Source organism: Nomia melanderi, chromosome 11, assembly GCF_051020985.1.
Source record: "Nomia melanderi isolate GNS246 chromosome 11, iyNomMela1, whole genome shotgun sequence".
NCBI lineage: Eukaryota > Metazoa > Arthropoda > Insecta > Hymenoptera > Halictidae > Nomia > Nomia melanderi.
The window spans coordinates 7,216,548-7,235,823 of record NC_135009.1 but is presented as its reverse complement, the minus strand read 5'-3'; the positions used below and the strand labels follow the sequence as shown (position 1 = coordinate 7,235,823).

The 19,276-nt window shown below is 37.8% G+C and overlaps 3 protein-coding genes across 6 annotated transcripts in view; 2 read left to right on the top strand and 1 right to left on the bottom strand.

The window, feature by feature from the left end:
* Positions 1–112: 112 nt before the first annotated feature.
* LOC116428876 (thioredoxin domain-containing protein 17) lies at positions 113–1,361 on the bottom strand. The gene is made up of 3 exons (XM_031981062.2): positions 764–1,361; positions 523–604; positions 113–364 (listed from the first exon to the last, which is right to left on the bottom strand). Exons 1-3 carry the CDS (start codon positions 903–905, stop codon positions 208–210), a joined length of 381 nt encoding a protein of 126 aa, XP_031836922.1. The 5' UTR covers positions 906–1,361; the 3' UTR covers positions 113–207.
* A 380-nt stretch (positions 1,362–1,741) lies between these two features.
* On the top strand, positions 1,742–8,283 carry LOC116428874 (ribosomal protein S6 kinase beta-1). Its single transcript, XM_031981056.2, has 12 exons — positions 1,742–2,026; positions 2,135–2,175; positions 2,259–2,433; positions 2,954–3,037; positions 3,248–3,381; positions 3,477–3,539; positions 3,621–3,749; positions 3,837–3,927; positions 4,180–4,296; positions 4,371–4,610; positions 4,703–4,854; positions 4,953–8,283. The coding sequence occupies exons 1-12, from the start codon at positions 1,940–1,942 to the stop codon at positions 5,008–5,010; spliced, it is 1,371 nt and encodes a 456-aa protein (XP_031836916.1). The 5' UTR covers positions 1,742–1,939; the 3' UTR covers positions 5,011–8,283.
* A 3,920-nt stretch (positions 8,284–12,203) lies between these two features.
* Positions 12,204–19,276, top strand: part of LOC116428851 (monocarboxylate transporter 10) — a 189,355-nt gene continuing 182,282 nt past the window's right edge. For 2 of the 4 annotated variants that reach the window (XM_031981011.2, XM_031981008.2), the window contains exons 1-2: positions 12,204–12,845; positions 14,230–14,395. The gene's annotated coding sequence lies outside the window, so the exon portion shown is untranslated. Of the gene's footprint in view, positions 12,846–12,913; positions 13,121–14,229; positions 14,396–19,276 lie in introns of those variants that run through there. The other 2 variants (XM_031981009.2, XM_031981010.2) reach the window with 2 other exon arrangements.

The window sequence follows — 19,276 nt, the reverse complement described above, 5'->3', positions numbered from 1 at the left end:
ATATTATAAATTTATGGTGCTTATACATGCATTATTATTTAAGTATAGACTATTTGTATAAAAAATGGATAGGAAATTTTACTGTGGTTTTATAATAATAAAAAAATCAATATCATGGTAAACAACTTTGAATATAATATTTATCTTTGAGGACTTACAGAACTGCTTGGTTTAAACTTCATTAGTCCAACAAAGCTGCATTATTATTTAATCATCTTCATCGGTGAGTAACATTTCAATGAGATCAACTTTTAGACACTCATTTCCTTCAAGACGTTTTTGCGTACCCCATCTTGCTAATGTTGGCAATACTTTTAACTTGGTTGTGGAATTTGTTCGAAATGGACAGTTCAAGTCTTTCCAACTTAAATAGGAAAAAGAAATAATATATTATTTTACAATTTATTCTTGTATACATGTAAGATAAGGTATACTGTAATTGACATGTTACTGACACTGTTAATGACACTATTATATGCATGCATGCATTAATTAACTTATTTGAAAAATATTGTTACTTACAATGGTCGATCACCAACTTGTACTGTAACTAAGTGTGCTGATTCGGGAGCTGTTTTAAAACCTTCTTCTATAAAAGGTTCCGCTGTAACAAAAATAAAATTTACTTGTACATTAACATAGACTATTGGCGTTCGATTATGAAAGTAATTTAAATAAAATATTATTTTCGTTAGGAAAGTCTGTTATAGCATATCACGTTAGGTTATGGTTAAAACAAATGACAGTATCTTATTATCGATACCTTCAACACAGTCGGGACACCAACTTTTCCCATTAGGAAGTTTTGTACCACTATAAAGCACGTAAACCGGTTCGGAAGCCTTGAAATTTTCCATAAATTTGAAAAAGTTTTCGTATCCCTGCACAGCGTGACGCACAACCATCTTTCACTCTTTTTTTATTGACGCCGCAATTTTAAACTTAATTCGTTGTTCATATACTACAAATTAATGTATAACGACTTCTTATCAGTATTAAAATGGCAACATCTACGGTGTGAGGTACTTTCGGCTGATAACACTCTTATTGATAAGAGAGTACTTCGACAAATTATCAAATTCCATGTAATTGTTATCCACTTAGTCGACACACCGTTACCATTAAATTGAAAAGTTTATCTGTTAAATATAACTACAATTTTATAATATGCGTTTCTTTTAAATGAATTTTTCATATTTGTAACACAAAATTAATAACAATAATAATTGAAATATGATGCGAGTGCACCACGATTTAAATGTTTCCTTACGATCCTTCTTCCTTTTTAAGGAAAAGAATAATATAACGTGACGTTTTAAAACGGTACTCATTAACCAAGTGTTAAAAAATCCAAGAATCTTCATACAATTAGATGATAAGGGTTATAATTTTATTTTTATCATAATAAGACCTTGAACGGAGGAAATCAATTTCTATTTAAATACTCCGTAAATCAGTCTGCGTAAAAGTCAATTTGCTTGGTTGTCGGGGATCTACCGACAGTCATTCGTATTAGCGTCATTAGCTTCCGCGAATGTATCGTGCTCTAACAAATAATTTCAAGAATGTCAGGCATTGTAGTCTTTTTGCATTAGTGTAGCCATGACATTCAAACGGACCGCGCAGGTTGAACCGAGATGCAAACTTGGCAATAGCGCCCGATTGTTCCGTGGTTGTCAATTCCTCGTTGGATTTTCATTGGTAGAGGCAGCGTGCCCTCCTACTTCGATGACCTCGCGATGACGATACTGTGCAGCCAATCAGCGGACACACAAGGCGAGGGTGTTTGGTATGCCCTGGGACGGGGCAGCTTGTTCGCAGTAATTCAAGGTTTTGGCCGTGTAACAATATTGTCGTGGTCGATCATTTGAAAGGAAATAGTTCGGCATCGTGTCGATCATCGAATTTTCCCTCGGTTTTGGAACAAATTGTGCGTAGAATGGCCGGGGTTTTCGACATCGAGTTGCACGATGCGGCCACGGTAAATAGGGACGAGTCGGACGACGATGTTATCGAGATCGGCGAGGTAATTCACCATCTGCACGCGATATCATCGCACTGCTCTCGCACCTTATTGTTCCCCTTACAACTTCCATTTCGCACCCTAACGCTTGTATTTCTCATTTCCATGTAGGAGGAATATGACGCGAACCCAAACATGAACGAAATCACCGAGTGAGTAAGCCTTTGCCGTGAGTTGGCGTGTGCACGACTACTCGTGTCTAGCCCCGAGGTAATGACAATTTTCTGTTTGCCAGATCGGAGGGTGTTGAGAAAGTACCAATATCGGAACAGAATGTCAATCGAGGAAGAGAAAGAGCTGGTCCTGAGGATTTCGAACTTTGTAAAGTTATCGGGAAGGGTGGTTATGGCAAGGTCTTTCAAGTGCGTAAAATAACGGGTAATGACAGTGGCACGATCTTTGCGATGAAGGTAGGCCAGATCCGATGGTTTATTTTCCTTTCTTTCTTTTCTTGATGAATTCTTATATTGATGACACGGGAACCCGATTCAAAATTTCGATCGGTTCCTTGTGTTTTAAAACGTTTATTTTCATGTTTTGGACGGAATTATATAAGTTCTTTGTTTCTGTCTCTTTGTACATTGTTTTGAATAGCTGTAATTTTTTGTTGATTTTTAACTCTGATATATAGCTTTATTGATTCTTGATTTTTGATAACTTAGGAAAAATAAAATACAAGCGGTAAATGAAAAATTTATTTAGTTGACACCACCATGTGATTTCATGTGTAGTTATCATTCTTTTATTTTGTTTTTTTCAATGTGGAAGAAAATTGTTTGACGGTTTGATTAAACTATATATTATTACTATGCAATGATAAGTCAGATAAATGTTATTCTTTCATAAGTTTTTTTTCAATAATGTTTTAGTTTTTATTGTCAATATATATATTTTCAGAAATTATTCTGAACACAGTTATTTTAAATGTAGGTCTTGCGTAAAGCATCAATTATAAGGAACCAAAAAGATACTGCGCATACTAAGGCTGAAAGAAATATCTTGGAAGCTGTAAAGGTTGGTCTAAAGTATATATATAATTTTTATCGATCGGACGAGATGTATGCTTTTTTGCCGTCTGATTGTCTATATTATTCTGGAAGTATAAAGTAAAAGTTGTACTTATCAAGGAGATATCTACATTTATTATAATGTTTAAATAATTACTAACATGTAGTTATAAATCAAAAACATATATTGAAACATATGTATATTTGTATCTGGCAGCATCCTTTCATCGTAGACCTTATGTATGCTTTTCAAACTGGTGGCAAATTGTATTTGATCTTGGAATATATGTGTGGTGGTGAATTGTTTCGACATTTAAATGATGAAGGCATTTTCCTTGAAGAAACTGCTTGGTAGGTGAACCTATAGTAGAATCATCTTTCTAATTACAACTTTCTCGTATACTTGCAACTAAGAAGAAAACATTGTATGGATTTTATTTGTGCAGTTTCTACTTGTCTGAAATAATATTGGCGCTTCAACATCTACATTTACAAGGAATAATTTATAGGTATTTAAATTTTACATATAAATTTAAAAGTAATCACATATTTTTGCTTAGATCATTAATATATTACTAATAAATTTCCAGAGATTTGAAACCTGAAAATATTTTATTAGATGCTGAAGGGCATATAAAATTAACTGACTTTGGTTTGTGCAAAGAACACATACAAGATGGTACTGTTACACATACATTTTGTGGTACTATAGAATATATGTAAGAAAATTTTATTTAATACGATTATAGCTAAAATTGTCCAGTATATTTACTTCAGTACTAATTGGTATGTACAAAAATTTAAAGGGCTCCAGAAATTTTAACGAGAAGTGGTCACGGTAAAGCTGTAGATTGGTGGAGTCTTGGAACTCTTATGTATGACATGCTCACAGGTTCAGTGAGTATCTTTTAATATATTTATCTATTAGACTAAGGAATAAATAAGTTTTATCTTTCTTTCGTAAATTCAGTTTTACTTAAAACATTTCGCAATAACTGCTGGTTAACAGCATGTTTTTCATTATTAATGAACTTGTGAATTTTCTCTAAAATTTTAGTCATCTATTTATCATAAATATGCTAGAAGTTATATAATTGCTCATAAAAATTGATTATAAATCTTTTAACGCTTATATATTAAATTTTCCAGCCACCATTTACATCTGACAACAGAAAAAAAACTATTGAAAAAATTCTGCGCGGAAAGTTGAATCTCCCAATGTATCTAACACCTGATTCCAGAGATCTTATTCGGAAGTTATTGAAGGTTAATTTTTCAAATTAGAAAGTTATTTAACTTTTTATTGAATCGAAATGTAAATTTCTATTGATCTTCTACAGAGACAAGTTGCTCAGAGATTAGGGTCCGGTCCGTCAGATGCAGAACAAATAAAGGGTCATCACTTTTTCAAGCATATCAGTTGGCACGATGTCATTTCCAGAAAGTTGGAACCGCCTTTTAGACCAACATTAGCAAGCGAGGATGATGTGTCACAGTTTGATAAGAAGTTCACAACATCGGCGCCAATAGACTCCCCAGCCGAATATACATTAAGTGAATCAGCCAACAGAGTATTTCAAGTGTGTACTCTTGTTCTCTTTTTTTTGCTGTAGTCGAATAATCCTAAAAATCTCATTCTGTAAATTTGTAAACAAAATTTATTCAACTTCAGGGATTTACATATGTAGCACCTAGTATACTAGAGGACATGTATTCACAGCCACGGATTATAAATGCTAGAAGTCCATGTAGAGGTAATATGCGTGGTTTTTCACCGCGGACGACACATTTTCATTTGCATAACACACACGTACAAACTCATAGGTGAGTTACTTTTTCTTTGGTATTATGTCATTATTACGCGTTACGGTTTATTTGGTACGATATTCATCTTTGTACGTGACGATCCTGATGATTTATAGACATAATGGAGTCGGACACGGCAATATGGAGGATACAGAAATGATCGAGATAGGCTAACTGCCACTTGTTTTATAGTAGAAAATGCTTAGCATTTTGGCCTAACTGCTGGATATCCATGACCAAATCCTTGTGTCTCAGGGAGGGATTTTATAAGAATATAGATGGAGTAGCGAAAGGATAGGTCCAATATCCGGTACTTCGTTGGATATCCAGCAGTTAAAATTTAGCTAATTTTTTTTTAAATCAAATTTAATTATAACAAAGGTACTAATTAAGATTATGCTTTAAGAACAGCGACGCAGCAGTTATTTGGTAGTAAGTAATAAAGTATATATATATATATATATACTTTATATATATATATATATGTATATTTGTGAGTGAAAAGTTCGAAAGGTAAATAATCCAGAAGGGAAGATTTTATTTACTTATTTGTCGTTGGTTACGATGTGCTGAACGTTTTAACGAGATCCATTATTCGCATACATTTATAGTTGAAATACTGCACACGTCTTATTGTCCTGTTAATACGTGTAACGACCTATTGTTTTTTTTTCTTTTTTTTTTTGTAAATACCGAGCCGCAGGTTGGTTGGATGTTCATGTATAGATACACAAAAATGTCATTCATGCTAAGTGCGACAGACTGAAAAATTCTAGCACTTTTAGAGATTCAAAAATTACCACTGTTGATACAAGTTTGATGTTCAATCATCCTGTAATACTTGTATATTAAAAGAAGAAAATGGAAACAAAGAAAAGACCGAAAAAAATACTGTACACGGCAAATGTAATTTAATCGCGGTGTATGTGATTGCTTAAATGTGATTCATTGAAAATGGACAAAAGACAAATAGACTTAATAACTAAAATTCACAGCTGCCACTACCGCTCCGCCACTAAAAATTCCATATCCGGTTGTTCATTCGAGGAAAAAAAATGAAGAAATGAAAAGAAATAATATTGTCAGCAGTAATAACGTTTCCATGGCAATAATGTGAAAACAATAACATGTCTGCGTGATAGTCATAGACAGTGTTTATGTAATACTGCAATGGAATTGCATTTGTACAATTGAAAGTTCCTAAGAAGCGTGAGTTAAAATGCAACATGCTCTGATCTTCAGGTATACAAAATATTTTTTTGTAGAGGTCTTTGTTTACCCATATACAGGTGTACAAAAAAGGAAAAGAACCACCTTTATTTAACAGTTCACGCCTTGAAGAAAAATGAAGTTGTGATTTTTGTGTAATAAACAGAAAAAGATTTAGTGTGAAAACAAGTTACCATGGTAACAATGTTACTGCGAAACGTTGACTTCTGCGACGAGACGAGGGTATAGTTCATATTTAAACACTCGTGTTCACATGTTGTTCAGTGTGTCATCATACTATCGCAATTTATTTAAATAATATCTATTCGTTACATATATTTGTACATTATTAAACACTAATATATATATACATATATATATATATATATATATATATATATATATATATATGTGTATATATATATATAAATAAATATTGATTCGACGTACACATACGATAAATAATCAAAGATAAAATAGTGTAAAAAATAAGCGTTCAGAGTGACTGTTTACCGCTCACTGAGACAAAAAAAAACTTTAAACTACCCAAGTGTTCACAGGCCATACTAGCCGACATATTACAATTTTAACTATATACAGCGAAAATATCACGGTTGAAGATATTCGATCGAGTAAATAAGTTACTCGTTGCGATTAACCAGCGACTACCGAAAGTTATCTCTCTATTTCACCCTGTCTGTTACAAATTTGATAAAACGCATTTCGACTGTGCACAAGCGAAATAGGTGCGTGCGATACACACTATTGTTAGAAAGTTCGGGATCACTAAGTACCTTGAATTCTACAACCAATTTTTCTAGTGTCCTGAGACAAATCGTTCAAATTATTTTCTTTTTTTTTCTTTTTCATTTTATACCGTTCTTCGAATCTTCTGGGGCACAGTATGCGTACTTTTATTTTCATCGATGCGCAATCCCCAACTTTCGAACAAAATTGATGTATATATATATATATATATATATATATATATATATATATATGTATATGTATATATATATATACTACTTGAAGTTGTATGCTGTTTTCTCTATAGGAACTCGTTTTTCTTAGTAATGAGGTTTTTTATTATAATGCCGGGAATGATTAAGCAGTTATTGTATTTAAAGACAAAGTAAAAAATTATTTTAGAAGAAGTTAGAGAACAAAATAGTCTTGATGCAAAATTAACTGACCGGTAAAGAGGTTAAGTAGTTTTTATGGAATTCATGCGCAATTCCAGTTATGAGTAAATTGAAACGGTGGTGGTTGCGCGTGTAAGATGGACAATTCGAGTTCTTATGGAGAAAACAATATTATGAAAGGATTATGCATTCGAAGGTATTTATTTATAAACAATAATTTTCTATACGTATCGAAAGGACAATGTATTTTTTTCGATGTTGAAATGAGAATCTGTCTACAGAGTCGAGTCCGATTGATTACGTATAACGTTCAAGAACGTTTCATTAGTAATTTATATTCTGGACTTGTCGTGTTAGCGATATTTATATAGTACCAATGAAAATGATGGTTGCGTAATTAAAGACGTCGCAGCGTATTATCATATCTATTTAATCTATGTATTATAATTTTGTATGTGTTTTTTTTTCTTTTTTGATAATTGAAGAACATTGTACAAGTTTGAGGATCATTTTGAAACGTGTTACGATTTTTCGGGGAAATTGCTCGTTCATTGAAATCATGAACTTTGTAGGTAGATTCTGCTAACTTCCTGCTTGCGATCGACCCTTGGTGCTGATACTCATTGATTTGTTTCGATTCTGAATGGCCTGAATAATGTCAGATTCATTTTTATACGTAAAAAAAAGAAAGGGAGAAAGAAAATTACGGGGTTATAGCACGTAGTGCTCTATATATTTAGATCTACATGTATACATTCTTTCGTAGCGTTCGAATGCGTACGGGACGAATTTAGCAGAAATTAAGTTTTATTTTTCCACGCGTTTTTCTTTTCGATGGTGTAATATTCCGAGAAGAAGCGTTTATGGTTACCCATGGCACAAGATACATTAGATAAGTGCTTGAAAAATGAAACAAAGTGAAAAAGAGTATCATCGAAACGATGTATAAACAACACTAGCCATTGGCCAGATAAAGTGATAAATGGTTTAATGCTTCCAATTAAAAGAAATATAGATTCTTCAATTGACTTATTGCTACCATGGTTTGTAATCCTCTAAATCGTATTTACAAATAAATACAATGATTTGTGACATATTTTTGTTATACGTGTTACTGTTCCACTTTCATCCTGCATCAGTCAAACTTAGGTTAGAATAATTTAACATTGAAAAATGTTAATAACAAAAATACTAATTATCTATCAATTAAGGAATTATTCATTCGTTTTAATTAAATCGTAAATGAAAACACAGACTCAAAATTTTGTTCAAACGTCTCATATTATAGAATTTTTTGTCTAAAAATCAGAAGGTTCTTAGGATTTTTTTTACCATTCCGATGCCGTGTTCAACGTTACCGACAGTTCCACAATTTATAGGGTTGTTAATGGAAATCGAATTTTCATGTTGTGATCAATAATTCGAGACTCCGAATTAAAAATGATAAAATTATAATTTCGATTTCGTTTTTAAATTGTTAAGAATTCATCAAAATTGAACCTTTACGGAGAAAAAGATAATTTCTAAAACAATTTTTTGAGTACTCGCGAAATGAAATATCTGAATTAATTTCATTATCGATCGTATTTGATATCGGCTTTCGAAGAGTAATACCAGCAACAAAGCAGCGTTTGCTAATTCAATTGAGCCCAGTGAACCACGCGGAAAATAGCGGAAAACTCGCGACCGGCGATAACAAACTCCTGGCTCGGTTAATTTTCCGGTGTCCGGAACGGTTATTGATTCACGCGAACTTTTATCCCCGCATTGTGCCGCAACGATTTCACGATACGTTGCGAACCAATGTTTTTTTTTCTCGGTTTGGGAATAATGTGTGCCAGAAATCCGTCGGTTTGGCTTTGGTTTCGCGGACTCCGAGGCCTTGAACAGTCGCACTGCGAACTTGTCACGGGAGATATCGATCTTTGTCGCTGGACACCGGCATACACGTTGCTTGCCAGCTTCTTTGTCTTATTTCTGTGATCTGTCAATTAAACACAGCAATTCTTCGGTGCAGGCAGGAACGTTTATGTGTGGAATATGGGTCGACAAAAGTAAAAGTTGTCGAGAACAAAGACTAAGAAGGAAACTGTTTCACGACGAAAATGTGAGTAGTACGACCGTGGTATTAGCAGGCAAGTGGAATAGCAGTTGCAAGAACAAATAAAAGGGAACTTTAATCAAACAGACAGAGAACCAGAGTAGTTAAAAGTATTACTTGAAATTCTTATATTTATTTCGAAAGAAAATCAATAACCTATGCTGCTTTAATATTTGTTACTTCCCATAATGATTTATAATTTTTAATAATAGAAGAAGAGTTCCTATCACCAGTTAACTAAAGAAGAGGATAGGTATTGTATAAGTGGACTTAATACTAAAAGCAAACTGAAGATTCGCCATTCATTCTTCTAAATATTTCATAAAAAAAAAATGAAATTATACGAATATACATCATCAATTATCAAGATACATTTCCAAACTTCTTGCGTAATAGAAGAATGCTGCGCAATCTCAGAAAAACGTCAGTCCCGTTTTCTGCCGTGGAAGGAAACTAATAAAGAGGAGGCGGGATTCATTCGTTAATGGCGGAGAACAACAGTAAAAGCAGCGAAAGAGGAAGACTCCGTGCGAGCGATAAAGTTTTTAACGAGACGGTTTCCTCGGAAACCACTCCCGGAATTGATTTTATATCTGACTGCAGCCTAAGTGGCCACCACCTGCGAAACCGTGCGGATTTTTCGAGCGGATGAGCGGTCAGCGCGCGAAACTTTTCTTTGTTCCGACCGCGGTGATCTCCGGGTCGGGGCGAACTAACGTCGGAGCTTTGGGGAAATTGTAACTTTCGTAACACGGGAAATCGCGGTACACGCGAGCTTGTTTCGACGGAAGCCGGGTTTCCCTGTATTGTATCCTACAGTACTTTCCCCGTCCGTCGTGGACCGTATTTTTCCGTGTCTGTTGTTACCATTTTGCGCGAAACGGGAAAGTCTGTTCGCGCCAGCCTAGAGTTGGCAGCGGTTTTCGGAGCATACGATTAGGGTGGATGTCGACGAGGTGGCGCGTGCCCATGTCCACGAAACTTTGAGAAATAAGAGACATTTAACTCGTTTGCTTTCTGTAAACTGATATTCTTGTTCGTGCGACGAAACGCGAATAGCGAACAGTTTATTCAGTTCACATGAACTCTCCATCGAAAACAGTTAAATGGAGTTAAATACAATTCTCGCATTATTCAATATATTAACAACTGCTGCGAGCAAGAAATACGCCACGACGAAAAAAAGATCCAGAGACGTGAAAAGTAATCAAGAAAACGGGGTGAAATCGTGGTAATCAGACCCAGTATCGTTCCCTCTGCGCAATTAATCGCCGTCGATTCTGGCAATATCCCGCGGAACGCGAATTTAATTGATGACCGGTGATCCCCGAATCCGAATCGATTGTGCCCCATCCCGGCCCGATTAAAACGCGATGATATTCGCGTTGCGATTAATCTCGCGACCCGCTCCGGGAAACAATGTTTCGAAAGGCGTCGAATACCGTGATCGAACAATGGATTGCAATGCAGAAAATGACGGTATTGTTCGCGTAGCGTTCTTCTGATATGGGGATCGATCCGGCCGCCATTGATACGCGTGCGATCAAGATGGCGGCGATAGCGCGGACAAGAAGCTTGGTCGTTGCGATCGATCGGTTGCGAACAACGGGTCTGTCGATGAAAATCGCGCGGAATTTCAGTCGCCGACACCGTTACCATAAAATCGAGTCCACCACCTCGAGAAAAGGCGCACGGTCGAGTAGCTTGGGAAGAGAAATTGCAAATAAGGGGAAGAGCAGAGACAAATGCGCGAGACGTTATGAAGCAGCTCCGCCCGTTGCGAACGGTTCTTAGATTAGTACGAGGTTTCTCATACATGGATTCAATTTCAGATGGAAAGAAAAGTTCCCTAGTTAACGCGTTGCTGTGTCTAACTGGATTGTATATAGGTCATGACGATTTTAAATGAGAAATTAGTAAGTAAGTTGCAAATCACTGAGAATAGCAAGTTCCGCAGTAGTTGTTGTTATGGAAGATATTTTCAATCTGTTGGAAGGAAGTTGTTGGTGAATGTTTCAGAATATATTTATAGGACGATGAATTTAAATAAGGAAACATTTGGAGTATTCGTGGAATCCCCTGACTTTTATTTGTCCATCGGAATAATCACGCAGACGAAACAGAAACATCACGAAGATAGTACTCTCTTCGTCCCCTACTCAACAGCGACGACCCTCAAACACCAACCCATGCCAGCAGCTATCTAGAAACCCTTCGCAATCCTCGTCTTCATTTTCCAAAGACGCTGCGGTATGCCGAGGACGAATTAAACCCTCTTCACAGACAAAAACCAGCTGCGGACAAATTTCAAATTGTAATTCGTGGAGGACCTGCTCACGTTCACAGTCATCGGCGCGTAGAGAGCGCAAGAACGCGGAATGCATCGCAACATCATGTTTACAATATGTTTTAACATTTCTGTTTCCTCTACGGTCTCCGCAGAAAAATAAAGTTTACGCAGACATCAATTTTACCAAAGAGAATTGAAATATTCGATTTTCTACGGTGTATCTTTGTTTTCCGCAGCGGAATGCGAACGAAACCAATTTCGCGCTACCGTCTCGTGTTCCTCAACCACCGCGTATTGAGTGTCCATCCAGAATTCGAGCGCCTTTGTTAAAAACCAGCAACATTGAAAACCAAATTCCAACAACCAGATCGAGTCATACAATCCATATCGAAGTACAAACCAAATTCAGTGTAGAATAAATCGAATTCAATTATGCCAAGCAAAATTGACACAAAAGATCAAACCCCAGCAATCTAAGTAAAACAACTGAAACCAGGTCAAATAGAGGCTAGATCGAATCCAGATCGCACGAAAACCGGATCAAACCGTAAAAAACTATCAGCCCATACGCGTGTCCCGGTGTAATCCTCAACGAGCGTTGAACACACTCGACGTCGGCCGCGGTGAAATAAGAGGGAATCACGTGTGCCGGGCGAGAGAGGCTGGAAAGAGAGGGCTGCTGTGGCTAGGTGGTGGGTAAAGGCGGCCGTGTGCCGAACGGGGTTGAAACGATAGGGATGCTGTGGGCAGAGAGCGGTTTCAGTCGCGCGACGGCTCTCGTCCCGGCCAGTCGATCGAGCTCCCACACAGCCGAGCTTGCTCCGCGTTCGAGCCGCGGCGATGTTGCCTCCGTCGACGATTCACCGTCGTCGCCTCGTGATCCGTTTTCTGTGACCGTGTGTGATCAATCAGTGGACCCGATCAGTGTTCTGGCAACAGATCCTTTTAATTCGACCTTTCCTCTATCCCTTATCCTTTTTCACTGTTGATCCCCTATTTCCCAGGGAGCAAAGGCCGCTAGCAACCACCTGTGCGGGGCCACTCTCCAGGGGAAATTTTCTGGACACCGAGTCTTCTCCTGAGAATCCACTGATCGCTGATTTCATGGGATGGCAACAAGAATGCAGCCTTTCGGATTTAGCCAGCATTCGCACCAGTCTGGGCCGCCTCTGTACCAGTGATCGAAGGGAAATCGACTCGCGGGAGTCCCGTTGTTTATTGTCCTGGGGTTTCTAGGCCGCCCAAGAAGGGCACCTAACTGCAAGGGGTATGTCTATGGACTTTATTCTCTAAGTATAGGTGCTTTTCTAATTTCATCGACTCGCTAACGTTCTTAGCTTTGCTACCACCTAATTGTGTCCAAACAATTCGTTCTCTACTAAGACAATCCTCTTGTTTCTAGGCAAATTCTCTTTCCCTTACAAAAATCCTGCTTTTTCTGAAGGGATCTTCTTTCTCTAAACTCCGGGGAAACCCGAGAAATCATGTCGCTGATAACTGACTGCTATTCCCCGGGCAAAAACGAACGGTGTGAATCCGCAGGTGAGGGGAACTGATAGATCCGTTGCGTGGTCTGAGTCGGGTCAAGGCTACCCGAGACTTTCTTGTTTTTTTTCTTTCTTTCCTGACGCGTTCGCTGCCTCTATTATCGGGCACTGGAGGAAATAGGGGGTGAAGGTAGGCGCCAGGCGTGTCGCCGGAATGGATTTCGGTGTAATTGGGGAAACGAGGGTCTCGAGGGGTCGCGCGCGGGGGTTGATCGTAAGGTAATAGGTCGTATAATTGAGCGACAACGCGAGAAATCGTTGGCGGGGGAGTCTGAGCGCGTTCTTCTGAGCGGCGCAGGGTCAAGGCCGGCTTTAAAGGTGTACGAAGAAAATGTTACGCGGCGAAAATGTTTTTTTCCATTCGGACTTCTATGGGGTGGCTTTGTTGTTGCTCCCCAGGATGCGCTGTATTTTCCGGGTATTTTCTTCCTGTTCCTTTTTTTCCAGCGCTTCCATTTCGTAATGGTTTTGTTCGTTTTGTTTGCGACGAACGAAATTCGCGTATTTCGTGTGTGGTCCGTAGCGGTGGTTTTGTTGTATGATATATGTTTACTGGTTGCGGACGATTATAGATACGTATTTTGGTATGATTAATGTGTCCGATGTCCCTTGCGATACGCGGTGATTTTAATTAAATAGTTTGTACATAAATCACACGCAGTTGTAACGAGTGCTGCGTGCATGGATAACCTGGTCGCCATTTTGAAATGCAAGGGATGACCTTGTGTAGGCTTTGAAACGAGGTCGTGGATTATGGTTTATAAAAAGCTCGTTGTTCCTGTGTAAGTTCAAGTTTAGAACCGAGGACGCGTTGGTAAATGACGTGAAGAATGATTTCGTGTCCTTGCACTGTGATGTCGCGATGGAAATTTGAAAGTTTTGAATAATCTAAACGTTATTTACTCTGTTTCGAATATACGTGAATTACATAGTATTTTTCTATTGTCAATTGTTAATGATTAGCGGCAGAGCAGCTTTACCGAGTGCAGTCGTGAAAGAGATCATAGGGCAAGGGGTTAAAAGGGTGGTCCCGCGGGGTAGTAGACGCGACCGCGTGCCAACTCGGTCGAATTGATTCCAATTGAAATCCCGTTGTCATTTTAGCGAGGGAATCGCGTGTCTGCCAGCCCCCGAGCGTCTTAAACACGGCTGTATTCTTGAACTCTCGACGATACGTTGACCCTCTTCCGCGCCGAGCGTCGAGTGTCTGCAACACGTTGCTTAAAAGGATTTCCCTCGGAAGATCGCTGCCCCTGGTCATCGGCGAAGCGTGAGTAAATATTTCATGTTTGCGCATGTTGTTCTATAATTTATTATGACATTGAATATCAACAAACACGCTATACGTAACATTTTTATAAAACTGCATAATGTCGAAAATTGAATTTAATGTTCCGTGAACATTTTCATTTTACCATCCTCGAGAAAATGCGTTCCTATCAGTTTCTAGGACTTCAACATTTTCTAATAAACGTAGAAATTTTAGAAAAGGAATTTAATCGTTCTCGTAGTTTTCTAATTTGCTCTATTTTTCATTGAAAAATAAATGCCTCGCGACCTCAACAAGAACCTTTTCCAAATACGAAAAATCAAATGGAGTTTATTATTACTATATATATCACATGCAACTTTTCAATAACTCCAATTATCCCGTATATTTCATTGCGCGAACTAGATCAGTCCGTTTCAAGAGAAACTCGTTTCTCCCGGTTATATCCATCGCAAAGAGTTTCGCTTCGCTAGAAAACCTCCTGAAAGATGCGGAGCAGTAGGGAAAACATTTTTCGAAGAGCCGATGCAGAAAGTGACTCGCTCAGCAGATATTAGAACATGTGTATCCACCTTTTGCGTCCTCGTGTGCGGCCGCAGCGCTCCGTCGTTGTAATACGAAGACTCAAAAGTGCCTCGTAGCTTTAATATTGGCTTTGTTTCCGATTTCTGTCTGGTTACGATTTTCCGTGAAATTCTTTCGTCGCCGTGACGGTCGACGGGAGGAAAGAAAGACGGGGAAAAAAGGAAACAGGGGAAAAAGCAGGAAAGGCACAGACGGATGCATCGCTATTCCCGAAATGAAAATATCGATTGTTCCGCGAGCGCGTCGGCTCCTTATCCAGTGGCGTGTAATTCTTATTGTTGTTATCGCTATTTCCCGGACTTTAATCATCCCGACGCGGTAGATTACTGGAGGTCCGAATTTTCCGACGGCTCGCACGCAATTCCGCGACGATATTAAATTTCCAGCCGTATTTTAATTAAGCCACGATGACCGATACGCGTTTCCCGTTCTTTTTTTTCTTTTCACGAATCGAATTGCGGCGACGGGCTTTCCTGTTTCTTTCCTTTTTTTCCTGAATCGATTCAGGGACGACTGGTAATTTATGGAACGTCGTGGATTGAAGTTGGTACTTGTTGGAAGTACCATTTTTGTAAATGTGAGAATGTTTTAACTGCGCATTGTTTATAATTTTTATGAAAATTTTTGTCATTTTCTCTTTATCTTTTTCACGGGAAATTTTGTACAATTTGAACTTTGCATGTTTCTATGATTTTTACAATTGGGATTTTAACAAACATTTCTATTTCAAAAAATGAATTTCTAAACATACGAATAACATTAATCCCTTGCCCTATGGTTTATTTCTTAACTATAATCGATACAACTACTTTGTTAATAATTTATTAGAAAAAGAAGAAACTTTTATACTTTTATACTCTGTGTCTACGTTTTCTCGGAAGGTTAATGATTAATAATAGAAAAGTAATATTTAATTTATATTTAAAAAAAGAATAAGCAATATTTAGATTTTTCAAATTCAGTTGAAAATTTTCGTTACGAGTCTGATACGATATTGTAGGTCAAGCGGTTCAGGAGTTCGATAAATTTCTTTATCTAAATGCATTCTTAAATATTGCAAAGAAATATTTATGTAAGCAATTTTTTATGGAACACCGATATACATTTATGCAACATATTCTCCATCAAATATGTGAGGGTATCATCCACTCCAATTAAAATGGTGATTGAATCTTCCATCGAGTATTCTCTTACGTTTGCGACTTACCGGAGCAAAATAGGATTACTTATTTTACGAACCTTTCTTTTCCCGATCATTCTCGAACGCGGAAAACGTAATCGAAAAAGCGGCGTTCCCACGTGTCCCGGGAGCAAGCGTACACGGTAAATGAATCGAGGATCGGCCCGTCATAACGAGATTCCCTCGAATTGATCGTATTAAAATTGATCGCACCCGACCGCCGAAACGTTTGTTGTTTTCCGCGATGGGAACGCGATTCCGCGGGGAAAAAGAACAAAACGGATGGCCGGGATATAACGATGCGCGTGGAAACGTTCGCGCACGCCTGGCGTGGAATAATAATCGCGAACCAATTTCCCGGAATGTCCTTTGCCTCCGCGAGGGAAAAACCCGGCGAAGAAACGCTCGAAGCAGAAGCTTACGCAGCGAATCGCTCGTATTTCATTGAATGAATCTTCCATTAAATTTTAGCGAATTCACTTCCGACGAGGGACATGTGCACTGCGTTAATTGTTTGCGTCTGATATTGACGGACGTTTACGACAATTCAGATTTTTATAGGGAAACTCAATCCACGTTGAAAGCCTACGTATTTTCCCATCAAATTCGATTGAGAATATTATTCATTTATCGAGTATTTTTATATCACATACACATTCATAAAGTTCTACAGTTTAATATCCATCTTTGTTCATTCCATGGATTTTCAACGATCAATCCCTGAATTAACAATCCTTCTACCAAAGATTCACAGATTCGTTTTTTCGCACAGATTTCCTATGTAAAACGTGAACTATTCCACATATCAGCCTGCGAAAGTTGTGAAACGTATTTATATACTTTCTACAAGTTTCTTTTAAAGATAGGAAGCATTAAGGTTGAAATGTTCCTACCCCAACTCAAACAACTCGTTTGATCTGTCATTTTCTGGGAATCCTACACGAACCTAATCTAAAATGATCTACGTACATACTTTTTACCCGAAAGCAAGACAGGCACGGAGTTGCTTCAGTGATTTTGTTCTCTCTGTGACAGAACTAGATACAAAAGAAAGGGGTGGCATCGGGGATAAACATTTTCAGATAATGTTTCGGCCGTGTCGCCGATAAAACAATTTCAGCTCGCTCGTCGGTGTGATTACAAAGAAACTGGGTTGCATGGGTTTCGTGTGACACTGCGTGGGCGGAGTGCCACTCATTGACAGGCTTCTTTCTCTCTTGCCCTCTGTTCTTCGTTTTATGTATTTTTCCCCCTCCGGCGTCGCTCGTGAAACGTCGTCGGCCCTGCGACGTTTCTGGCGGCGTTTCGTCTGCGGTCTAGTGCACCTTGACACCGCCAGCCCGCTTGTTGTGACCGGCGAAATTAAGATTCTTAATTGTTACGTTACGTGGACACCGGAAAATAAATGGAGAAAACCCGCTGCGAAAGTGACATGTAGATTTTTAATCTTTCGCCGTTGGATGCCGTCATAATAGCGACTTCGAGATTCGATGCCTAAAGTTGAAAGCTGTAGACAAGTAATTTATATAATGATAATGAGGAATTGATGTGTAGTTTTTTTGTCTCCCAATATTTGAGATTTATCGTTAGATACGTTTTGAAAAATTTGCAAACTACATAATGTGATAATGTGTTAGTTTTACCTAACTTATGCATACAAGTATAATGCTATGTTTTTAACAAAAATGTGTTCATTTTAGTAATGTCTTTTTTAAGGTATATATTTTGTACTTCTAAATGGTATCCGGTAAAGTGGATATGAGTGAATGAATTAAACAAGATGCTAAGAGTTTAAATTTTACTTGTTTGCAATTGTAGCTACCATTTCAACGCATTTGCTGTTTTGCTGCTCGGTTAGACCGGATTCACCCGAGATTTAAAGATTTAAGGTAGAATTAAGTCAGATCAGACGCAGAGTTGGCTCAAATTTAAGCTATACATTTGACAGGGATTTAAGCTAGCCTCAAGCTGAATTTAAGCCAGATTCAAGCTGAATGTCACCGATTTTGAAGCAGGTTTTGTTTAATCAATACTTGACCCAGATCTAACAAAGGCTTGATACTAGATATTTAATTTAGAGTCACTGTAAATATAATTGAAGCCTAACAAGAGTATGATCCAGACCCAGTTAGAGCAATATTTATCCGCGATCAACAAATACGGACTTAACCCAGACCTACATAACTCAGGCTCAACGAAGGTCTAATAAAAGTTTAACCCAGACCCAGTTTAAAAGTAATTGAAACCTTATAAAGATCCGATGTAGACCAACTTGGAACGACGTCTACTTTCAATGATACAACGTAGATATAACACAGATCGAATCTAGATTCAAAGAACACAGAAATCAAGATTTGTCGAAGCGATTTATAAGAATAATGGTTAAAAGATTTAAAAAATGATGTTTCCTCTTAAGGTTGCTAATATGTTGAAAACGAGGTAATAGCATCATCAAATTCTTATAAATACATCTCTACTTTACATTCTGTACATTTGTATTTGTTATAAATCCATAAAATGCTCTGTACATTCATCGGAATAAGAATATGTTGACTTCAAACCGACGTTTAATTTGAATCTATCAAACCCCATTCATAGAAGAAAAAGCAGATGTTTAGAGAGAAAATCTCAATAAATCAGTTCCACATTATAGCTGTATACTAAAGTGCTGTACGTTTTTCCTTTCAAGGAATCCAATATATTTTTAACATGCCGTAACCACGTGTTGCTCGAACCTCGGCTACACCCGGAGACAATAGTATAACATGAAAGACACTCTATTCTATTCCGTCCATTTTTCGTTCGTCCTCACGTTCCTATCCCATTCGGGAACCTCCTCGAGATTCTATACGCGAGCTTCCGGAACTCGTGCGTGACCCGATCGAACCGATTTCCCTTGCGAATGTGCAACGCGCGCGTTCTGTGCTAGCGAGCTACCGTAAAGATGGCGACTCTCTAAAATGGCGGAGTTAATTGACGCGAGCAATATGCTTGATCGACGTATTTTAACTCTTTGCACTGGACAGTATTTTTCATTTCAAAAATATCTATTAGTTTAGTAAACTAAAATAAATATTCACAAAATTTGATAATCAAATATATTCAAAATCGACTTA